Below are 19,837 nucleotides of genomic sequence, written 5' to 3'. Positions count from 1 at the left end.
AGTCTAACTATCAAAGAGGGCTGAAATGTTTTAGATATATAATCAAAATTTCACAATATTTTGTAAATTTAAATTATCAACAGATTTCAAACTTATTACATACATGACATACTATCAAATAACATGTTATGACAAATATTGTCGTCACAGTATATTGAACTAAACTTATTGTGCATTTATTTTAGGCTCAAGACACCAAGGAAAAGTTTCTGCCAAGATTCAACAATTGCTCAACACATTAAAAGTAGGTACTTTGCAGAGTAATATTTATTTAGAAAGAAGAAAAGAAAAGAGCTAACAACTGGGCCCCAAAACATTCCCATGAATGATGATATTCAAATTTCCGACCTTGTTAAAATGATGACAGATTTATTGATACATGATTGAAAAAGAAAAGTCATTTGTGATGTCACTGTGGCTTTATAAATTGTTGAAATTGACATCACCTAAAAAAGCAATCTTGGGGATGAAAAAGGGAACTGTGTTATACACAATTTGACAAATGTATACAATAAACAGCCTCATATGGTACAGCTTTTAACAAAATTAGACATGTGGCAATGCTTTACCCAGAAATGTTTGCCCACACTTAGATCTTTATATACTAGTATATATCTTGTAGAAATTTTTTTTGGATAAAGCATGATCATGTATATAGATAGTAACAAACTATTGTGTCTACTTTTTGTTTTTTATTAGGTTTATAATTTTGTTCAACCTTTAGTTAACTTCTTAATTCCATTTTTTCAGAGACCGAAAAGAAAACCATTAAAAGAATTTTTTGTAGAAGATGATGAAGCTTTAGAAGGTATTAAATGACCGTAATTATATATTTGATGTGTGCAGTTATTTCTTCTTGTCAAACAAACATTTTCATCACAATTTTCTTGACATGTTCTAAGGAACTATTGAACAGAATTAATTCCCATTTGGTTTGCAACTTCAATTTTCTTTATTCAGATTAAATGTACTTTGAAATTACAAGTGAGGATAGACTAGCAACAACATGTCAATTTCTTGCATACTTAGATGTGTCTTTTCAAACATTATCACAGTGTAACTTGCCTAAAAAGAACTTCCTTTACACTTGAAATCTATATTGAACTGCTCAAACAGGACGAAATCTATATTGAACTGCTCAAACAGGACGAAATCTATATTGAACTGCTCAAACAGGACGAAATCTATGTTGAACTGCTCAAACAGGACGAAATCTATATTGAACTGCTCAAACAGGACGAAATCTATGTTGAACTGCTCAAACAGGACGAAATCTATGTTGAACTGCTCAAACAGGACGAAATCTATGTTGAACTGCTCAAACAGGACGAAATCTATGTTGAACTGCTCAAACAGGACGAAATCTATATTGAACTGCTCAAACAGGACGAAATCTATATTGAACTGCTCAAAGAAATCTATATTGAACTGCTCAAACAGGACGAAATCTATATTGAACTGCTCAAACAGGACGAAATCTATATTGAACTGCTCAAACAGGACGAAATCTATGTTGAACTGCTCAAACAGGACGAAATCTATGTTGAACTGCTCAAACAGGACGAAATCTATATTGAACTGCTCAAACAGGACGAAATCTATATTGAACTGCTCAAAGAAATCTATATTGAACTGCTCAAACAGGACGAAATCTATATTGAACTGCTCAAACAGGACGATCAATGAATAATAGAGGAACAGAGGATGAAACAGGGAATATGTCAAAGAGACAATAGCTCAACCAAAGAGCTTGAGGCAATCAATGGGACTTCATGATCAACACAGTGAGAGAAAAAAGAGGGACCTCAGCTTACCCTTTAACAATTATGTATACTATTTCAGCAATTTGGATGCCTCACTAAACTTTAAAACATACAAATGAACCAAATTTGAAAAACACATTTGAACCTGTGTAATTTGAATACCTGTCTAATCAAAAACATGATCTTATTCCAGAAAATGTTTGATTAAACTTTCAGTGTATTCATTAATTAAAAAATGTATATCTTGATGTTTTTACTTTCAGCTCCAGTTCCTGACCCCAATGCACCAAAACCAGAAGGAAACATTCTAACACCAGTTGCTGGTGAACAATTAACTGTAAGTATTGTAATATAATCAGAAATATCATATTAAAAAGTAGTCCTCCTTTGATAAGTTTGATCTAACATCATCACAGCAAGCTTTTAAGATTTTGAAAAAAACTATCGATAAACTCGTCATAGATACCAGGATTTAAATTTTGTATGCCAGGCACACTTTTTGCCTACATAAGATTCATGAGGGTAGTAATGCCCTAAACCGTCAGGCGTCAAACAGTCATTTTTGGCTACCGTTAGCTTCAAATTGGTTAAATTTTATTGTGATTTGTCAAAATATCTTTATCGTGATTCATCAGATGTATCAAACAATTATTGTTAGCGACATTTGTGGAAAAAGATTAAGAAAGTATACATTTTATTGTCATACACCAAAAATTACCGTTAATGTCATTTAGCAAGAATTTTAACCGTTATTCTTCATGAAGGTACCCCAATTACTACCCTCATTCATTAGCGATGCTCCTATCAAAAAAGTTAAAAAGGCCAAGGTCAATTACTCTACAGTTTTATCGGTAATTCATATATTTTCCCTTTGTTTTTTTTTATACTGACTTTATTTATCATGTGGAATATCACAACTCGCCCTAACAGGCTAGTCTAGATATTCCACATGATATAGTCAGTATCAAAACGAAACTACCTATTATTCTTTATTTATCAGATTTGTGAAAATGTATTTTAGTTGAAGAATGACTGATCTACAATTAGATTTTTTTTAAATTATTTATTTGTATAACTTCAGTACACAAATCTACCTAGAAACATGACAACAGTTATTTTGAAGAAATTGTACTTTCTAACTTAATAATCCTTTTATGAATAGCACAAATAAAATTGAGAATGGAAATGGGGAATGTGTCAAAGAGACAACAACCCGACCATAGAAAAAACAACAGCAGAAGGTCACCAACAGGTCTTCAATGTAGCGAGAAATTCCTGCACCGGAGGCGTCCTTCAGCTGGCCCCTTAACAAATATATACTAGTTCAGTGATAATGAACGCCATACTAATTTCCAAATTGTACACAAGAAATCTGTATGTGGTATTTTATTGTATTTTTGTGTTATTTTATTTTCAGACCCCCTCAGGATTACCCAGAAATCTAGAAGCTGCATTACAAAGATATGGTTCGTCTACCTATAAAGCTAATGCTGTGACTGTCCTGGACCAAAGTGGAAAACCATCATTAAATTTAACCTATGGTAACTATATCGATATTACACTTTAAAACTATACATTCAAAAAGTAAAGCTAAAATACCAACTCCATTGTAAATAGGAAAAAATGGATTTCCTCAAAATTGACAAAAACCAACTGAATGAGTGAAAAAAATATTCCTAATTGGTTCGGGGATTTTCCAATGAAAGTTATGGATTAAACCTGGTTTTATAACTAACAAAACCTGCCACCAAATTTGTATCGACAAGACATTTGTTTTCTGTAAGATGAATAAAAGAATATTTGCTGTATAAATTAATGAGATGGTGGCAACCAAAAAGGAGATAAAACCAGATGAGACAATCAACTTTTGTAACTCATAGATCGTCCACATTTTATTCAAATACTGTTAATTCAGAGATTATTGCGATATTTTTATACGACCGCAAATTTTGAAAAAATTTTCGTCGTATATTGCTATCACGTTGGCGTCGTCGTCGTCGTCGTCGTCGTCCGAATACTTTTAGTTTTCGCACTCTAACTTTTGTAAAAGTGAATAGAAATCTATGAAATTTTAACACAAGGTTTATGACCATAAAAGGAAGGTTGGTATTGATTTTGGGAGTTTTGGTCCCAACATTTTAGGAATTAGGGGCCAAAAAGGGCCCAAATAAGCATTTTCTTGGTTTTCGCACCATAACTTTAGTTTAAGTTAATAGAAATCTATGAAATTTTGACACAAGGTTTATGACCACAAAAGAAAGATTGGGATTGATTTTGGGAGTTTTGGTTTCAATAGTTTAGGAATAAGGGGCCAATAAAGGGCCCAAATAAGCATTTTTCTTGGTTTTTGCACAATAACTTTAGTTTAAGTAAATAGAAATCTATGAAATTTAAACACAATGTTTATGACCACAAAAGGAAGGTTGGGATTGATTTTGGGAGTTTAGGACCCAACAGTTTAGGAATTAGGGGCCAAAAAGGGACCCAAATAAGCATTTTTCTTGGTTTTCGCACCATAACTTTAGTATAAGTAAATACAAATCTATGAAATTTAAACACAAGGCTTATGACCATAAAAGGAAGGTTGGTATTGATTTTGGGAGTTTTGGTCCCAACAGTTTAGGAAAAAGGGGCCCAAAGGGTCCAAAATTAAACTTTGTTTGATTTCATCAAAATTGAATAATTGGGGTTCTTTGATATGCCGAATCTAACTGTATATGTAGATTCTCAACTTTTGGTCCCGTTTTCAAATTGGTCTACATTAAGGTCCAAAGGGTCCAAAATTAAACTTAGTTTGATTTTGACAAAAAATGAATCGGTTGGGTTCTTTGATATGTTGAATCTAAAAATGTACTTAGATTCTTGATTATTGAAGTTTTTTGGTCCAGTTTTCAAATTGGTCTACATTAAGGTCCAAAGGGTCCAACATTAAACTTTGTTTGATTTCATCAAAAATTGAATCCTTGGGGTTCTTTGATATGCCAAATCTAACTGTGTATGTAGATTCTTCATTTTTGGTCCTGTTTTCAAATTTCAAATTCTACATTAAAGTCCAAAGGGTCCAAAATTAAACTAAGTTTGATTTTAACAAAAATTGAATTCTTGGGCCTCTTTGATATGCTGAATCTAAACATGTACTTAGATTTTTGATTATGGGCCCAGTTTTCAAGTTGGTCCAAATCAGGATCTAAAATTATTATATTAAGTATTGTGCAATAGCAAGTCTTTTCAATTGCACAGTATTGTGCAATGGCAAGAAATATCTAATTGCACAATATTGTGAAATAGCAAATTTTTTTTTAATTAGAGTTATCTTTCTTTGTCCAGAATAGTAAGCAAGAAATATCCTATTGCACAATATTGTGCAATAGCAAGAATTTTTTTTAATTGGAGTTATCTTTCTTTGTCCAGAATCAACTTAAATCTTTGTTATATGGCTAAGTATTCAGTATAGTGTTGTTAGTGTGTGACAACATGTATGATTTTAAAAGTAGCTGTTTCAATCATAATAACATGATTTTCTGAAAGGAGAATGATTCTTGTTTAGGGTTTTACATATAAAAAGATAGTTTTTTAGTCAGAAAATATAAAATTAGACATAAATAGCATGTTGGACAGAGGTTATGTTGGACGTAACAGGACATTGAAAATTGAATATTTTCCTTTTATATGAAGGCTTTGTTAATAAATATATTAATTTTTCTCTGACAGTTCATAAGATCTTCAATTCAAGTATATCATTTTGTTAAATTTTTCAAAAACTAACTTATAAGTTTGAAAAATCTTAAAATATGTCGGACAAACAGGGACATTTTTGGATGAGAATTTGTTCCATTTGCATCATTCAAAGTCAAAAACAAAATCAAAACTATGCTGTTTATACTAATATCTACAGCTGGTGTTCCTCAGCAAGAGGTAAAATGGTTCATTATTAAATAAATGGATAAAACAAAACCATAAAAAAACTGTTGGATGAACAGTGACAGAATTCATTTGTTGTAGGACAAACATAGGACAGATTATATTCCCTGTCGGACAAAGATAGGACAGAATTCATTATTTTACTGATTCTAATGGCAATTTAAAAATGGGCACCTCTTAAGAAGAGTTGAGGAAGGGTCTGAGAACTATTTTTAAATTTATGTGGACTTGTTAGTTGTTAACAAGTTTCTTTTTACTTTTAAAAAGCTGTTACGTCCGACATTAGAAGATTTTGTCCTAAGGTTCGTCCAACAGAACATTATCGGACTCTTGTTACGTCCTAATTTTCAAAAGTATGTCAAATTTAGACTGTCAACAGTTTAAAACCTCTTTATTTTTCATATATACGGTAGTATTTAAGGTTAAGTTATTGTCAAAGTGGAAGCAAATTGATTCCGTGACTTGTGCTAGTCATTGTAGAGAATATCTTGGATGTTGGACGTAACATTAATTTGGATGTAACTAATCCATCTCTTGGTTGGGCAGAAAGAGCGTTCACCCCTTTCGATGTCGTTGACCTCGAGTAAAAAGGAACAGTTGACAGCAATACTGTATGTGCATTGCAATTGTCGTAAAATTTGTTGTCATAAACATTAAAAAAAAACTTAAACTGAGTTGGCAACTTGCAAATGAAAATTGAAATTTTCGCCCGTAACGGTTGGACAGATTTTTCAAGAGTAAACTTTAATGACAATTCCTGAAAAAAATAAAACTTTCTGCTGTAACTTCATGATGAATTATCACATTTTAGTTAATAAGCTCAAGCCTCAAGATATTTTGTGCATTTAATTGCCCTCTATTGTTACATAACTTATATTTCATTTTCACTTAGGAAGAAGACAGAAAATGTTAGTCCGACAACGTGACCATTTAAAATTGTTTTTAATCCTTATTTTTCGAAGATTTTTCATGTTTTAATGCCCTAAACCTTGACAAACCTATTGTATTACCTGAAAATCCTTTTTACCTAGTTGACATTCATAAAAAAAGGTTTATAAAACAATTTTGATTTTGGGTCATTCGACCATGTCACAAAATAAGCATGCAAAAAATAGGGAATTCAACACTTCATTTGTAAAATACTTTATTCAACAATAAACTTTTCATATGAGACTGTTTATATTATCTCTTCATCATACAGTGAATTGATTAGCTACCTGCATTAAAACTTAAAATAATTTAAAATATGAAAAAAATGCATTTTTCTGGGACACCCATTGAAACAGCACTTTACTGAATACTTAGCCATATACAATATACAATGTATATACACTTTTTACTACCAACTGATAAATTTAAATAATCTTTACCATTCAGTGATAACAAGCAGTTTTTTTACATCTTAATATTTTATGATGTATTTAAATGAGTAGTTATTGTTGCAAACTCCATTAGAAATTTGAATTGATATCAATTTTGATAAAGGGAAACAGGGATGTGAAAAAAAAGGGGGGGGGGGGTTAAATTTTTCTCATTTCAGATTTCATAAATAAAAAGAAAATTTCTTCAAACATTTTTCTGAGAGGATTAATATTCAACAGCATAGTGAATTGCTCAAAGGCAAAAAAAACCTTTTAAGTTCATTAGACCACATTCATTCTGTGTCAGAAACCTATGCTGTGTCAACTATTTAATTTTAGATTTAATAAGTTTGAAGAAGAAATCTTTAATTGATTTGTAAAATCTTGGCATTTGTTTTGTGTAAAAAAAAACCATGTAATGTCAAAAATTTGATCACAATCCAAATTCAGAGCTGTATCATGCTTGAATGTTTTGTCCATACTTGCCCCAACTGTTCAGGGTTCGACCTCTGCGGTCGTATAAAGCTGCGCCCTGCGGAGCACCTGGTTATTATTGCGAAAAATGCAACAGGGTTATTATCGCAATAATTTTAACTCACATTTGGAAATTCTTTATATGAATTAAACGACTTTAAAATCGGATTTTTGTCTAAAATGATAGTAGTTTGACTGGACATAATGAACTTCAGATTTAAACTAAGTCAAAATTACTGAAGTTAGCATGGCAAGTTTGAATAAATCCAGTAAACACAGGGTATTGTTTTGATTGATAAATTGTTATTTGCAGTATGTCTAGTTGCAAATATTTCATGCATATTCAGGGCATGCATGTTTAGAATTGTTTTATGCCTGTATTATGTATACAAATTTAGTACTCATACAGATAAAACTGGGTTTGATGTCAATAGAAAAAAATGTGTTTGACATCACATATGATTAAGTCAATATAACATTGTCCACAAAAAGATGATTTTCTCGAATAAAAATGTCATAATGTCAGCCATCCAATTGCTAAAAAAAAACAAACCACAAAGGACATTTTATTTGCACATTACACATGATACTGTTAGAATTGATGTTTGAATGTGTGAATGTAAAATCTGTATGAATATAATCAGGAAAAAAAAACAAAGTTTATTTTCTAAAACTTTGATGTTTGAACAATTAATTCCCTTTTTACAGTTAACAATTGGTAGAAATGTACACCTTTTTGGTGTCAAAATTCAGAAAGATTATAACAAATGTTGTAAATACTTGAAGAAAATATGATGATAGAAAGTATAAAGTTTAACATTGATTGTGAATTGGGTTTGATATTTAATATCTCACTTTTGTTCTTATTACAGGAAAATTATTGAACCGAACACAGAAAATAGCCTATAGTTTATTACATAAAACGGGACAGAAAAGTGGAGATGGTGCCATTAAACCTGGAGATAGGGTAGGGATAATATACAATGATGGGTTGAAGTCAAATCTATACGTCTGAGAACACAGTAGTTTTGCAGTGTATTTCTTTCGAAAGTAAAATTGCAGATTAACAAAATCCCAACTGCATTTTCTCAATATGATACAGTGTTATGTACTATTTTTTGGACATTTTACTTTGAAATTGTAGAAACATCTACCAGCTGTAACTGAAAATATGAACAATTATAATTTACATGTTATCAAATACCCTCAAAAATGTAAGTTTTTCTCAATCAACAAAAGAGGTACAGTAACACAAAAAGTTGACACCCGTGAAAATAAATAAATCCACTTCATTTCCTTTGGATGTGTTGTATTATATTTTTAGGGGGCATACTTCTGTCTAGAATTGACCAATATCTTATTGCTATGCTTCGTTTATATTTTCAGGTTGCCTTAGTTTACCCTAACAACGACCCAATATCATTTAGCTGTGCTTTCTATGGTTGTTTAGTAGCTGGGGTTGTACCAGTACCAGTAGAAGTTCCATCTGCAAGACGGGTAAGTGGTTATGTATCAAGGATTTTGATGGGTTATGTAGATAATCTAGTGAAATTGAGAATAACTTAATATTTATAATCTTCAAAATGATATATAAGACAGATATTTTTGTGTGGTGAGATTTTAAGATATAAACAACTTTGGATGTAAAAGGGTCTAGACTGAGATTTTCTTATGATATGATTTTAAGGAAATTATTAAGTTTTAAATGAAATATTGATATGTCAAACATATTTATGTTGTTCATAAGTATTTGGAAGTACAGAGGTGCTAGGCAAAATTTGCTTTCACATATTGATAGGCACAAAAAAAAAAGAGGCTGGTTAGGCCAAAGGTCTATGGGAGACAACTCTCTATATTTTTATTTTATTCATGTAAACACATAAAAATTACAAAAAAATTCAAATCTTAGGTGACATGATTTTGACATCAACAATTTTAATGGGTTACTACTTATTCAAAAAGAAAATGATTGAGATAGATGAAGATGAGAAAACAAACCAAATTAGCTGTAATCAAGACATAAACAAATAAAATTGTAAAGAAATTTACATCAACAACAATGAATGTTATCAGTCACATAATTAATTTAATTATATGATAATGACGTGTTACATTATTTGTAGTCTAATCACACCGTTGTTGACCATTTATGGGTAAGAATTTACAATTGTGTGTGGGATTTCTGCTTTGCACATATGATTTCGTTTTCACCATTTCATCAACAACAAAAAGGAAAAAACTATGGTGTCAAATAGTTTGCTGTGAATTTCATACACGTACTCTTAACATGATATTCATGGTTTGTTGTTTTATTTTTTTTCACCATTTCATCAGTGATTAAGAGTAGAATGTTCAAAATGTAACTCCAAATTTCATACACGTAGACTCAACATGATATTTTAGTATTGGTGTTTTAGTTATTTTCTCTATTTTATCAGCAATAAAGAGTAGAATGGTCGATGAATTTAATACACATAGACTTTTAAAATTGATATTCATTATAGGGGTTTTATTTTTTTTCACTATTTCATCAAATTTTGTTAGAATGCTGGTGTCCTGTAAATTTAAGCTCTTTATTTGATACACGACGTCTCTTGCAATGATATTTATAGATTGGTGTTATATTTAAAGGCCTTTCTTAGGTAACCATCTGAAAGGTTTGAAGTAAACAAATGTTAAACATCATACTACATCTCGTTAAGCTTTTGCTTTGATTTGTGTATACAATTTCTTAATTTTGATACAGTTTTAGTCAAGTATTACCTCTATACTTATTTGGAACATACCATTATATATATATCATTTAGCCGATAATAATGGAATACATCAATAGATATGTGTCTTTGCTTTTAATAAACATATTAAATAATTCAGTTCTGGGCTCTCTGTCAATAAAACATTACCCAGTATTCTATAAATAAAGAGTACAAAATGTGCTAAAAACACCAAATCAAGTATTTTGATTGGTTGAATTCTCAGTCTGAGCTCAAGTTTAACAAGGCAAGGTCTGGAATTTTCTAAAAAAATCCTGGTGGCGATGATAATGGTAAAGAATTTTGTTTAAATCATTTTTAGTAAGAACAGAACAAACTGTAAATCTGTAAAGTCAAGTCGTAAATGCACAGTTGCTGTTCGTCTGTTTGAATTAGTCTGACAAAGTTAGTTGTTTTTTCTGAAACGGCTAACATACTTAGGATTTTGTTTAAAAGAAATAAGTAGCGAATAATTGTGAAATTTATATTGAATTTTGGTATCATCTTATCTGTCAATTTTATGTTACAAGTTAGGGTGGAAGCTCTTCCTTTTATCCTTCTTATTGGTTCTGTCGACTCTTCAATCTTATATTTTACGTTTAATTTTCCAAATTTCCTAGCTTTGGGTATCCCTCCAGATACATATATCAAATGTTGTATTGAATTTTGTAATTACAGACACAGCAAAAATTTCGCTCCTTGGTTTCATATCTGTAGAAAACACCAAATGTTTCACAAGCTCCTCTGTATATCATCTATCATTCTGATTTCAAATACATGTCTGCAGTGTTTTTTGTGATTGTATGATTGGACATTTTCTGTATATTTGTGTAATTTTATTAGCATTGTAAAAACTTCAAATTTCAGAAGTTGTCTAACATGCCAAATAATTTTAATAAATTAAAATTTAAAACTACTTGTTTTGGACAAAATATTAAAGTTATAAGCAAATTACATGTATTAGGAGTGCAAGTTAAAAATAGAAGTTTGAAACTTGTTTTATAAATTTAACTTTAAATTAGAGTTACATAACTTGGTTTGTAATTTTTGTAAAGATAATTCAAATTCCTTTAAAGAAATTTGAAAAGGAGGGGAGGGCCTTGGAATGTTATTTTTTTCTCCTGGAAACTTTGGTGAAATTTTGGTGAAATCTTAGTGAAACCATGGTGAAACATTTCTTCATCTTGAGCTAAAAATAATTGTGGAGGAAAACTTAAAAATGTTAATCATTTAACAGACTGTTATATAATTAATAATTAAAAAATTGATTAATTTGTTAAATTATAAAAAATATATTTTTATATATACAGAATTAGTTAGATTTGAATGAACTTTTATTTTTTTATTCCACTGTAGTTAAATATTTTTACTTTGTCTGGTTTGTAGCTCAGCAGTAAATAACTATAACCAATCAAATTTGATGTTATAATTTAACTTGCAGAATTCTTTATTATACTACATTTGAGAAAAGAGATGACCACATTGTCTTTCATTCATTCAAATGATGTTAGACCTTTAGAATTCACCAATAGAATTCAGTGTGACATTTGGTTGAATGTATTAACCAATGAAATTCATTGTTACATTTACAGGATGCAGGGAGTGAAGGTATTGGTTTCATGCTAGGAAGTTTAAATGTACAATGGGGATTAACATCAGAAGCCTGTTATAAAAGTTTATCGAAATCTGCCAGTGGTGAAGTTAGTAGTTTTAAAGGTTTGTATCAGTGATTTGTAAGAGTTGTCTCCTTTATGCAAAGGATTTTTGTACATTTGTGAATAATTTAATTTTGGATGTAACGGGTCTTCTGATTGGCTGACGTTATTTTGTTATGAGCCCATAGAAATAATTTAGTCATGTGATCGTGACCTCATCAACGTTTTTTCATGGTTTTCTATGGTTTAAAATGGAATTTAGAATTAAATTATAAGAAATGACTGTAATATTTTTTCTGTCTATTCGAAGTTACAAAAAAAATGTGGTGCACACTGTTAAATAACCCGCTACGCGCGTTATTCAGTGTGCACCAAATTTTTTTTGTTATTTCTTCATAGACAGAAAAAATATTACAGTCATTCCTTAATTAAGTTTTCTTAAAAGTTAAAATGATGCATAGAGTACAATGTAAATTATGAAGCTGTGGTAAGATTGCAGTTGTTCACCATAAACCAAAGGACCTTGATTGAAGCAACTATCTGTTACTGTATGGCCTTCAACAATGTGCAAAACCCATTAAACAGTATAGTTAATAATTACCTTTAAGTCTTATCCTACAAATTCAATCTTAAAAAAAGAATAAAAAGGAAAAGATACCAAAGGGACATTCAAACTCATAAATGAAAAAAAATTAAAACACAATCGCATGGCTAATAAAAGACCAACAGACAAACAGACAAACAATAGTACATAAAGCACAGCAAAGAAAACTAAAGACTGGTTAGCTTCATTATAAACTGTTGTTGATCTCAGGTGTGGAAGGTGAGGAGATTGGGCTCTCTATGTGGCATGTTTAAATGAGTTCCTAAATGATGTCTTGCTTGAATACCTTCATAAATACAGTGGCGGATCCAAGGGGGAGGTTCCGGGGAATGAAAACCCTCCTTTTTTTGGCCGATCAATGCATTTGAATGGGAGCATATATTTGGAACCCCCCTCCATTACTCTGGGTTGGGACTCCCCCCTTTTTAAAATTGCTGGATCCTTGCTCGAAATACCATATTCATTTTTGGTTTACTGTGGATTCATTAATATTTGTTGGATACCAATTTTGGTGGATTTCATAAATACAGAGAAACCACAAATTTAAATGTTCAACAAATTACAAGTTACCTAAAGGAATAGATACAGACTTAATCAAAACCATGAAATTAAATATCCACGAAAATGCCAGTTTTCCTCAATCAATGAAAATTGGTACTCTAGAAAATAAATGAATCCACAGACTCCAAAGAGACTACATCCACACATCATTACGAAATAATCAAACTACCAAACAAGCATCTATTAAGAAAAGAAATAACTAATTATACCCCCGCTTTAAAAAAGGGGGGGTATACTGTTTTACCTCTGTCTGTCAGTCCGTCCGTCCGTCCGTCCATCAGTCCGTCAGTCCGTCAGTCAGTCCGTCCCATGAAACTTTCGTCACATTTTTCTCAGGAACTACACATCCACCCTTTCTGTAATTTGGTTTCAACATTTATATATGTCAGCCATACCGTGTGATGAGTTTTCAGATTCATCACTTGACAACTTCCTGTTTACCGAACACTTGTCTGATTTTACACATGATAGCCAAGTTGAAAATTTTCGTCACATTTTTCTCAGGAACTACAATACAAGGATTTCTGAAATTTGGTTTCAGGATTTATATAAGTCAGCTATACCGTGTGATGCGTTTTCAGATTCATCACTCGTCAACTTCCTGTTTACCGAACACTTGTATGATTTTACACATGATAGCCAAGTTGAAAATTTTCGTCACATTTTTCTCAGGAACTACAATACAAGGATTTCTGAAATTTGGTTTCAGGATTTATATAAGTCAGCTTTACCGTGTGATGCATTTTCAGATTCATCACTCGACAACTTCCTGTTTACCGAACACTTGCATATTTTTACACTATTAATATTATCCACTTGCGGCGGGGGTATCATCAGTGAGCAGTAGCTCGCAGTTTCACTTGTGCATCCTTAATTGAAAGTGATATGTAAGAGTGTACATTCTCATTTCTGCATTGGCTAGAGGTATAGGGGGAGGGTTGAGATCTCACAAACATGTTTAACCCTGCCGCATTTTTGGGCCTGTCCCAAGTCAGGAGCCTCTGGCCTTTGTTAGTCTTGTATTATTTTAACTTTTAGTTTCTTGTGTACAATTTGGAGTTTAGTATGGTGTTCATTATCACTGGACTAGTATATATTTGTTTAGGGGCCAGCTGAAGGACGCCTCCAGGTGTGGGAACTTCTCTTTGCATTGAAGACCTGTTGGTGACCTTCTACTATTGTCTACTCTAAGGTCAGGTTGTTGTCTCTTTGGAACATTCCCCATTTCCATTCTTAATTTTATCTGTTAAGAAAAAGAAAAGAAAAGGACTAATGCATCCTTAATTGAAAGTGATATGTGAAAGAGTGTACATAGTTTGTTTTTTTTATTTTAGGCTGGCCTAAACTTCACTGGTTTCTAACAGACAATTTAACCAAACCACACAAAGACTGGCAACCTCCGCCTAAAGTCTCGGAAGATATTCCTGCTTATGTAGAAGTAAGTTTACAAACTACATTTTCTTTGATGTTGATGAAGTTAAACGAAACAAAAACTTACACTTAAAACCAAGTTAAAATTGATTAGTAAAACTGTTTCTTAGAATGCACTTTATTAATAAGTATAACTCTCGCTAAGGCAAGTCTATGAGTCCTGGACTTTTTTTTGTTATGCAGTAAAAATGATCAAAACAGTTCCTTCTATGACTTTTATTTCCTGATTTCAGTACTGTCAGTGGTTTTAAATTTAATTATTTGAAGGCTGCAGTTGTTTGTTTACCTCTTTCTGAGGTGTCAAAATTGGGATTCAATAATTTCTTTAGTTTTCTTTGCTACTATAGCAAGTAATTGGCAAATTGGTGAAAAAAGTATTCATATTTTTTGCTGTCAAATTAAATCCAAAGTCATATTTTTTTTAATTTATTTTAAATTTTTGAATATATATTTTAAAACCTTCAATATTTTTAAAAATTATGAATGAACATTGGTCAATAAATGAAGATTGTGACAGATTTTATGATGTTAAGATTGATACATAATTCAGAAAATGAATTGTAATATATACTTCTAATAAGGGGAGGTAATCAAACCAACATCAGTTATATGAAATATTACACTAGAATGAATTTTATTGTGCAACAATCAAATTGATATTGAAGTTAAGATAGATGTTCAAATACAATACTGAAAATATTTAGGAATATACCAGAATTTTTCTTTTGACTTTATTGCTTTATTTTTTCTAAATATCCTAAATTTGACACCTTTTGTTTATTTAATCAGTTACTACCTCAGAATTCACACATTTTAGTTTTTTGTTTCAAAGACTTTATGTTAACACCTAAGTGTTTGAAAAGAGTGTAATAATTATTTGATGAATTCAAATGCCTTTTTAATTTTATATAAATGATAAAATATTCAGTAGTTTAGATTGAAAATTAATTCTTTCAATATTAGTTTAAAACCTTTGCCCAAAGATTTAGTAAGATTCATCCTGATATATTTGATACCACTTGTATACATATTGCCGACCGTGCAAGGGCTGTATAGCCAGTCAAGGTCGTTAAAAACTTCCATTTGTTTGTATACATAAATGTATAAATCCTATACAAAATAGGATACAATTCTGTCACCCCTTGGAGGTCTAGATTTATAAAATATAAAAAGATTAGAGATTTAAGTTAGTTTAGGTGCCAATAAAAGGTATGCTGCATTCTGGAATTCCACCTATGATTGTTTTTGTCAGTAGGTCCTAACATTTCTCTTTATTTATATCAATTTTGCTAGCTCACCTGGCCCGAAAGGGTAAGATTTACTAAAAAGTCAAATTTTGCTGGAATAGTTTACCCACATCAAGAGTGAAGTCCTATGGATTAGGGTAAGATCACTTAGTCTTCATCAGTCATCAGTCCAGCAGCAGAGCCCTTGCCGAAGTTGGGCATCAGTTTGTCTTTTGGAATGTACTAGTTTGGTCTACTGTTAAAGAATTGTGTTAAGAGAACATACTCTCTCCACGTTGAGAACCCTAGAAAAACTCTGAGTGGGCCGTATATGTCCCAAAATTTCTGTTCCTTTGCTCTATACCCTTACTTTCCAGTTTCATTCAAAATGTCCTTGACCTTCTGCTTCATCCCAGACAGCCTTTGTTACAAGACCTTTCCTATTATTGTTGACTTGTTCTCGTCCTTAACATGCATGAAATATTTGCCACTGGACTTCAAGCAATCAACAATCAACCAATCCAATAATTTTAGCAGTTCCTCATAGTTGATCTTCGGTGGTCACTAGGTTAGAACTAAACTATTTAGTTGTGAGTTCGAACACCACTTGCGCAATTATGACATCAAAAATGATCAAATCTATAAGTCATTTATTAAACAGACAGACATATATCCACTATGGACAGTTAAATAATTAATTTTTGAATTTTTTACAGTCTAAAGATAAAAAATATTTAAAATCAATGCAGTGGAAGAATCATTATTTATACCTTTTGTTTTGTCACTTTTTCAATACATATGTTAAACACTAAACTAAATCATAAATGTGTGAGGGAGAAATAATGGGAAAGTTAACTGTTGGTTGTCTCCCCTTATTTCTCCTATTCAGATTATTTTTGTATTCTCAAGTTTAAAAAAAAATAAAAGTGTTTTCAGAAGGGTCATAGTTATCTTAAATCAGTTATCTATTTTAAGTATAAAAATGAATTAACTTTTCATTAGTTTTGAATGAAATTTTATTTATTCATGATTGAATAAATACCGTTCATGAGAATTTTTGATATATACATAAATATTTTTAGATATTAATGTTTTGGTTGCATAACTTTTTCAATAGACGTGCTAACGTCAAAAATTTAAATTTTGACACCTCAATTGAGGTTAAAAAGTATACAAAGTTAAATGAAGTTAAATCATGGGTCAAATCTGCATGTTGGTTGGTTTCTTATTTTTACAGCTGACTATGCGGTATTGTCTTTGCTCATTGTTGAAGGCAGTACGGTGACCGATAGTTTTTTTTCTGTATCATTTAGTCTCTTGTGGAGAGTTCTCTCATTGGTAGTCATACCACATCTTCTTTTTATGCCCCTACCATTGTCCATCTTTACGTACGCACTTCCCAAAGTTGGTTTCCATTCTTTAACTTTAATTTTATTAAACTTAATCACAATGTTTATTATTATCTCTATTCTGTAATCCCCATCTGGAATCTCATAAGCAATCATTTTTTCCTTTTGTATGAACATGATAAACAGTGTTTCAACAAGTAGTGTATAGTTTATCCCAGACTGACAAAATGCAAAACAAAAAATCATTTGTTCAGAGTCCGACAGAATTTTAGTATATAATAAATATAGTAGAAAGGTAAACAAAATTTTGGTCAGACAAACCCTAAAACATTTTGGCACAGACTGAGTAAGAGAACTTTAAGAAGAATTGCAAAGAAATCAGTTAAAGTAGTAGCAAGATTTTCTGATTGGATACTGAATATTTATGAGAGTCAGTTAGATACAAGTCTTTATAAAATAAAGGGTTAGTGGTCACCATGATGAAAATTACTAACATTTCTGTATATTTTTTCAGTATACACAAGGAAAAGATGGAAGTACCATGGGAGTAACTGTAACAAGGAGCAGTATGCTATGTCACGCTAGAACGCTTACAGTGGCAGCTAATTATACAGAAGGTAGGTGACCCCTTGACCTTTATTTTACATAGTGTACTGACATATCAACAATATGAGGATGAAGCTTAGAAACAGGGAAATGTGAGGCTCTGCATTGACTGACATTGACATTGTTAAAACCCTCAGATAAGCTGTTATTTGTTCATTATGTTTCCATGCTGTTTGTCTTTTAATATTCTCCAGGGTTAGCTATCACTATGATGTTTCATATATAGATATAAAGAGATGTGGTATGAGTGCCAATGAGACAACTCTCCATCCAAGTCACAATTTATAAAAGTAAACCATCATAGGTCAAAGTACAGTCTTCAACACAGACCCTTGGCTCACACCTAACAGCATGCTATAAAGGGCCCTAAAAATTACTTGTGTAAAACCATTCAAAAGGGAAAACAAATGGTTTAATCTATATATAAAACAAGAAACTAGAACCACATCAACAAACGACAACTACTGAACATCAGATTCCTGATTTAGGACAGGTGCAAACATTTGCGGAGGGTTTTAACATTTTAATGGTACCAAACCTTCACCCTTATCTGAATCAATAGTGTAACATCACAGCATAGATAAACACACCATCAAATATCAATTGAAATGGCTTAACTTAATCAAAAGACATATAAACAATAGTGAACATAAACTGAACAAATAAATTTGATCTATGATACAATGTAAATACAAAATCAATAAAATAAGGAATGAATAATTAAAGTAACAGTATTATACTGCTGTGAAATGTGAAACAATTTCAGACAAACAACAATAACACTGAACAAAAATCTGCCATTTACAATAAAAAAATTTTGTTTTTCTCCCCTTTCAGGTGAAGTGATGGTTTGTGTTTTAGACTTTAAACGTGAATTGGGATTGTGGCATGGAATTTTATGTGTAAGTAGACATCTATTTTGGAGTAAAAAATAACATTCAGTAGTAATTCTATTTTTTCAAAGTAATATTGTATAATTATCTTTTATCTGATGTTCAATTGGAACTTTTATGCATTTAAAAAAGCATTTAAGCTTTCTTATTCATTATTTAAAAAGATTAATCTGTTTGAGTTCTTAGTAGTGGCCTTGCAATTGTAGAGTAGGCAGTGTTGATATAATATTCATGAATTTACTACTGTTCTGCTGAAGTGAAATTTATCATTGTATGATTTCAAATGTTTTTTCATTGCAGAGTGTATTTAATGGCATGCATGTGATATTTGTTCCCTATTCTCTGATGAAAGTTGATCCTGCCTCATGGATGAAAATGGTCACCAAATATAAAGGTAGCTATCTTGTCTATATTATTTAAAAGAGAAACAAAATACCTAGGGAACAAATAATAATCACATCCAATAAACAAAATGACTGCATCTGGTAAAAAAAAAAAACAACAGCAAAAATAACAAAAAATACCTGGTAAAATCAGGTGATCTAGTAAGCAGTCTTTGCTCCACTAGTGGCACATGATGTGTAACTCAAATACGATGAAAGGCCACAAGTGAAATAAAAAAAAAATAATCAAAATTACTCAATCTTTTCAATGTATATTTAATAGTTTAATAAAAATTGATTTGGATAGTATACATATCGTATTGTCAATTTTGTGCATACATATTATTATACTCATGTTTATGCATAGTTTTTGCATATAATTTCAGCTTCAGTTGCAATAGTAAAGTCTAGAGACATGCATTGGGGTCTGTTAGCACAGAAAGACCATAAAGATATAAACTTTAGTGCTTTACGTCTCTTACTGGTGGCTGATGGAGCTAACCCTTGTAAGTAAGATTTGAGTTGAATAAAGTTCAAAGATAGTATTTAATATATAGTCCATATGTTTTGAATAAAGTTCAAAGATATCATTTAATATATAGTCCATATGTTTTGCTGACTATATAATAAAGTGCAATCGAACAGGGATAATTTTTATCAGCTATTTGACAGATTACATATTATTGCATGGATGGTACCAATGTTTCTGCACCAGATGTGCATTTCAACAGTTAGTGTCTCTTCAGTGATGGTCTAAGGCAAATTGAAAATATTTGAAATTTCAAAACTTCTTAAAAAAGTATGGTAGTTTTCCTCCTAAAAAAAATAAATAAATAATTGGTGGACTTGTTAACAAA

General features: G+C 31.2%; 1 protein-coding gene across 7 annotated transcripts in view; it reads left to right on the top strand.

Moving 5' to 3' along the window:
* LOC143059850 (disco-interacting protein 2 homolog C-like) overlaps positions 1–19,837 on the top strand; it is an 86,523-nt gene that overhangs the window by 35,614 nt on the left and 31,072 nt on the right. For 5 of the 7 annotated variants that reach the window (XM_076233417.1, XM_076233419.1, XM_076233418.1 and 2 more), the window contains 13 exons: positions 186–244; positions 751–808; positions 2,027–2,100; positions 3,181–3,304; positions 8,392–8,486; positions 8,906–9,016; positions 9,643–9,672; positions 11,865–11,988; positions 14,427–14,530; positions 17,613–17,715; positions 18,542–18,606; positions 18,898–18,991; positions 19,367–19,486. In XM_076233417.1, the coding sequence (XP_076089532.1) occupies positions 186–244; positions 751–808; positions 2,027–2,100; positions 3,181–3,304; positions 8,392–8,486; positions 8,906–9,016; positions 9,643–9,672; positions 11,865–11,988; positions 14,427–14,530; positions 17,613–17,715; positions 18,542–18,606; positions 18,898–18,991; positions 19,367–19,486 (1,161 nt within the window). The remainder of the gene's footprint in view (positions 1–185; positions 245–750; positions 809–2,026; positions 2,101–3,180; positions 3,305–8,391; positions 8,487–8,905; positions 9,017–9,642; positions 9,673–11,864; positions 11,989–14,426; positions 14,531–17,612; positions 17,716–18,541; positions 18,607–18,897; positions 18,992–19,366; positions 19,487–19,837) is intronic. The other 2 variants (XM_076233420.1, XM_076233423.1) reach the window with 1 other exon arrangement.

The sequence above is a fragment of the Mytilus galloprovincialis genome, chromosome 14, assembly GCF_965363235.1.
Source record: "Mytilus galloprovincialis chromosome 14, xbMytGall1.hap1.1, whole genome shotgun sequence".
Classification (NCBI taxonomy): domain Eukaryota; kingdom Metazoa; phylum Mollusca; class Bivalvia; order Mytilida; family Mytilidae; genus Mytilus; species Mytilus galloprovincialis.
The sequence above is the reverse complement of the archived record's forward strand: the minus strand, read 5'-3'. Positions and strand labels throughout refer to the sequence as shown.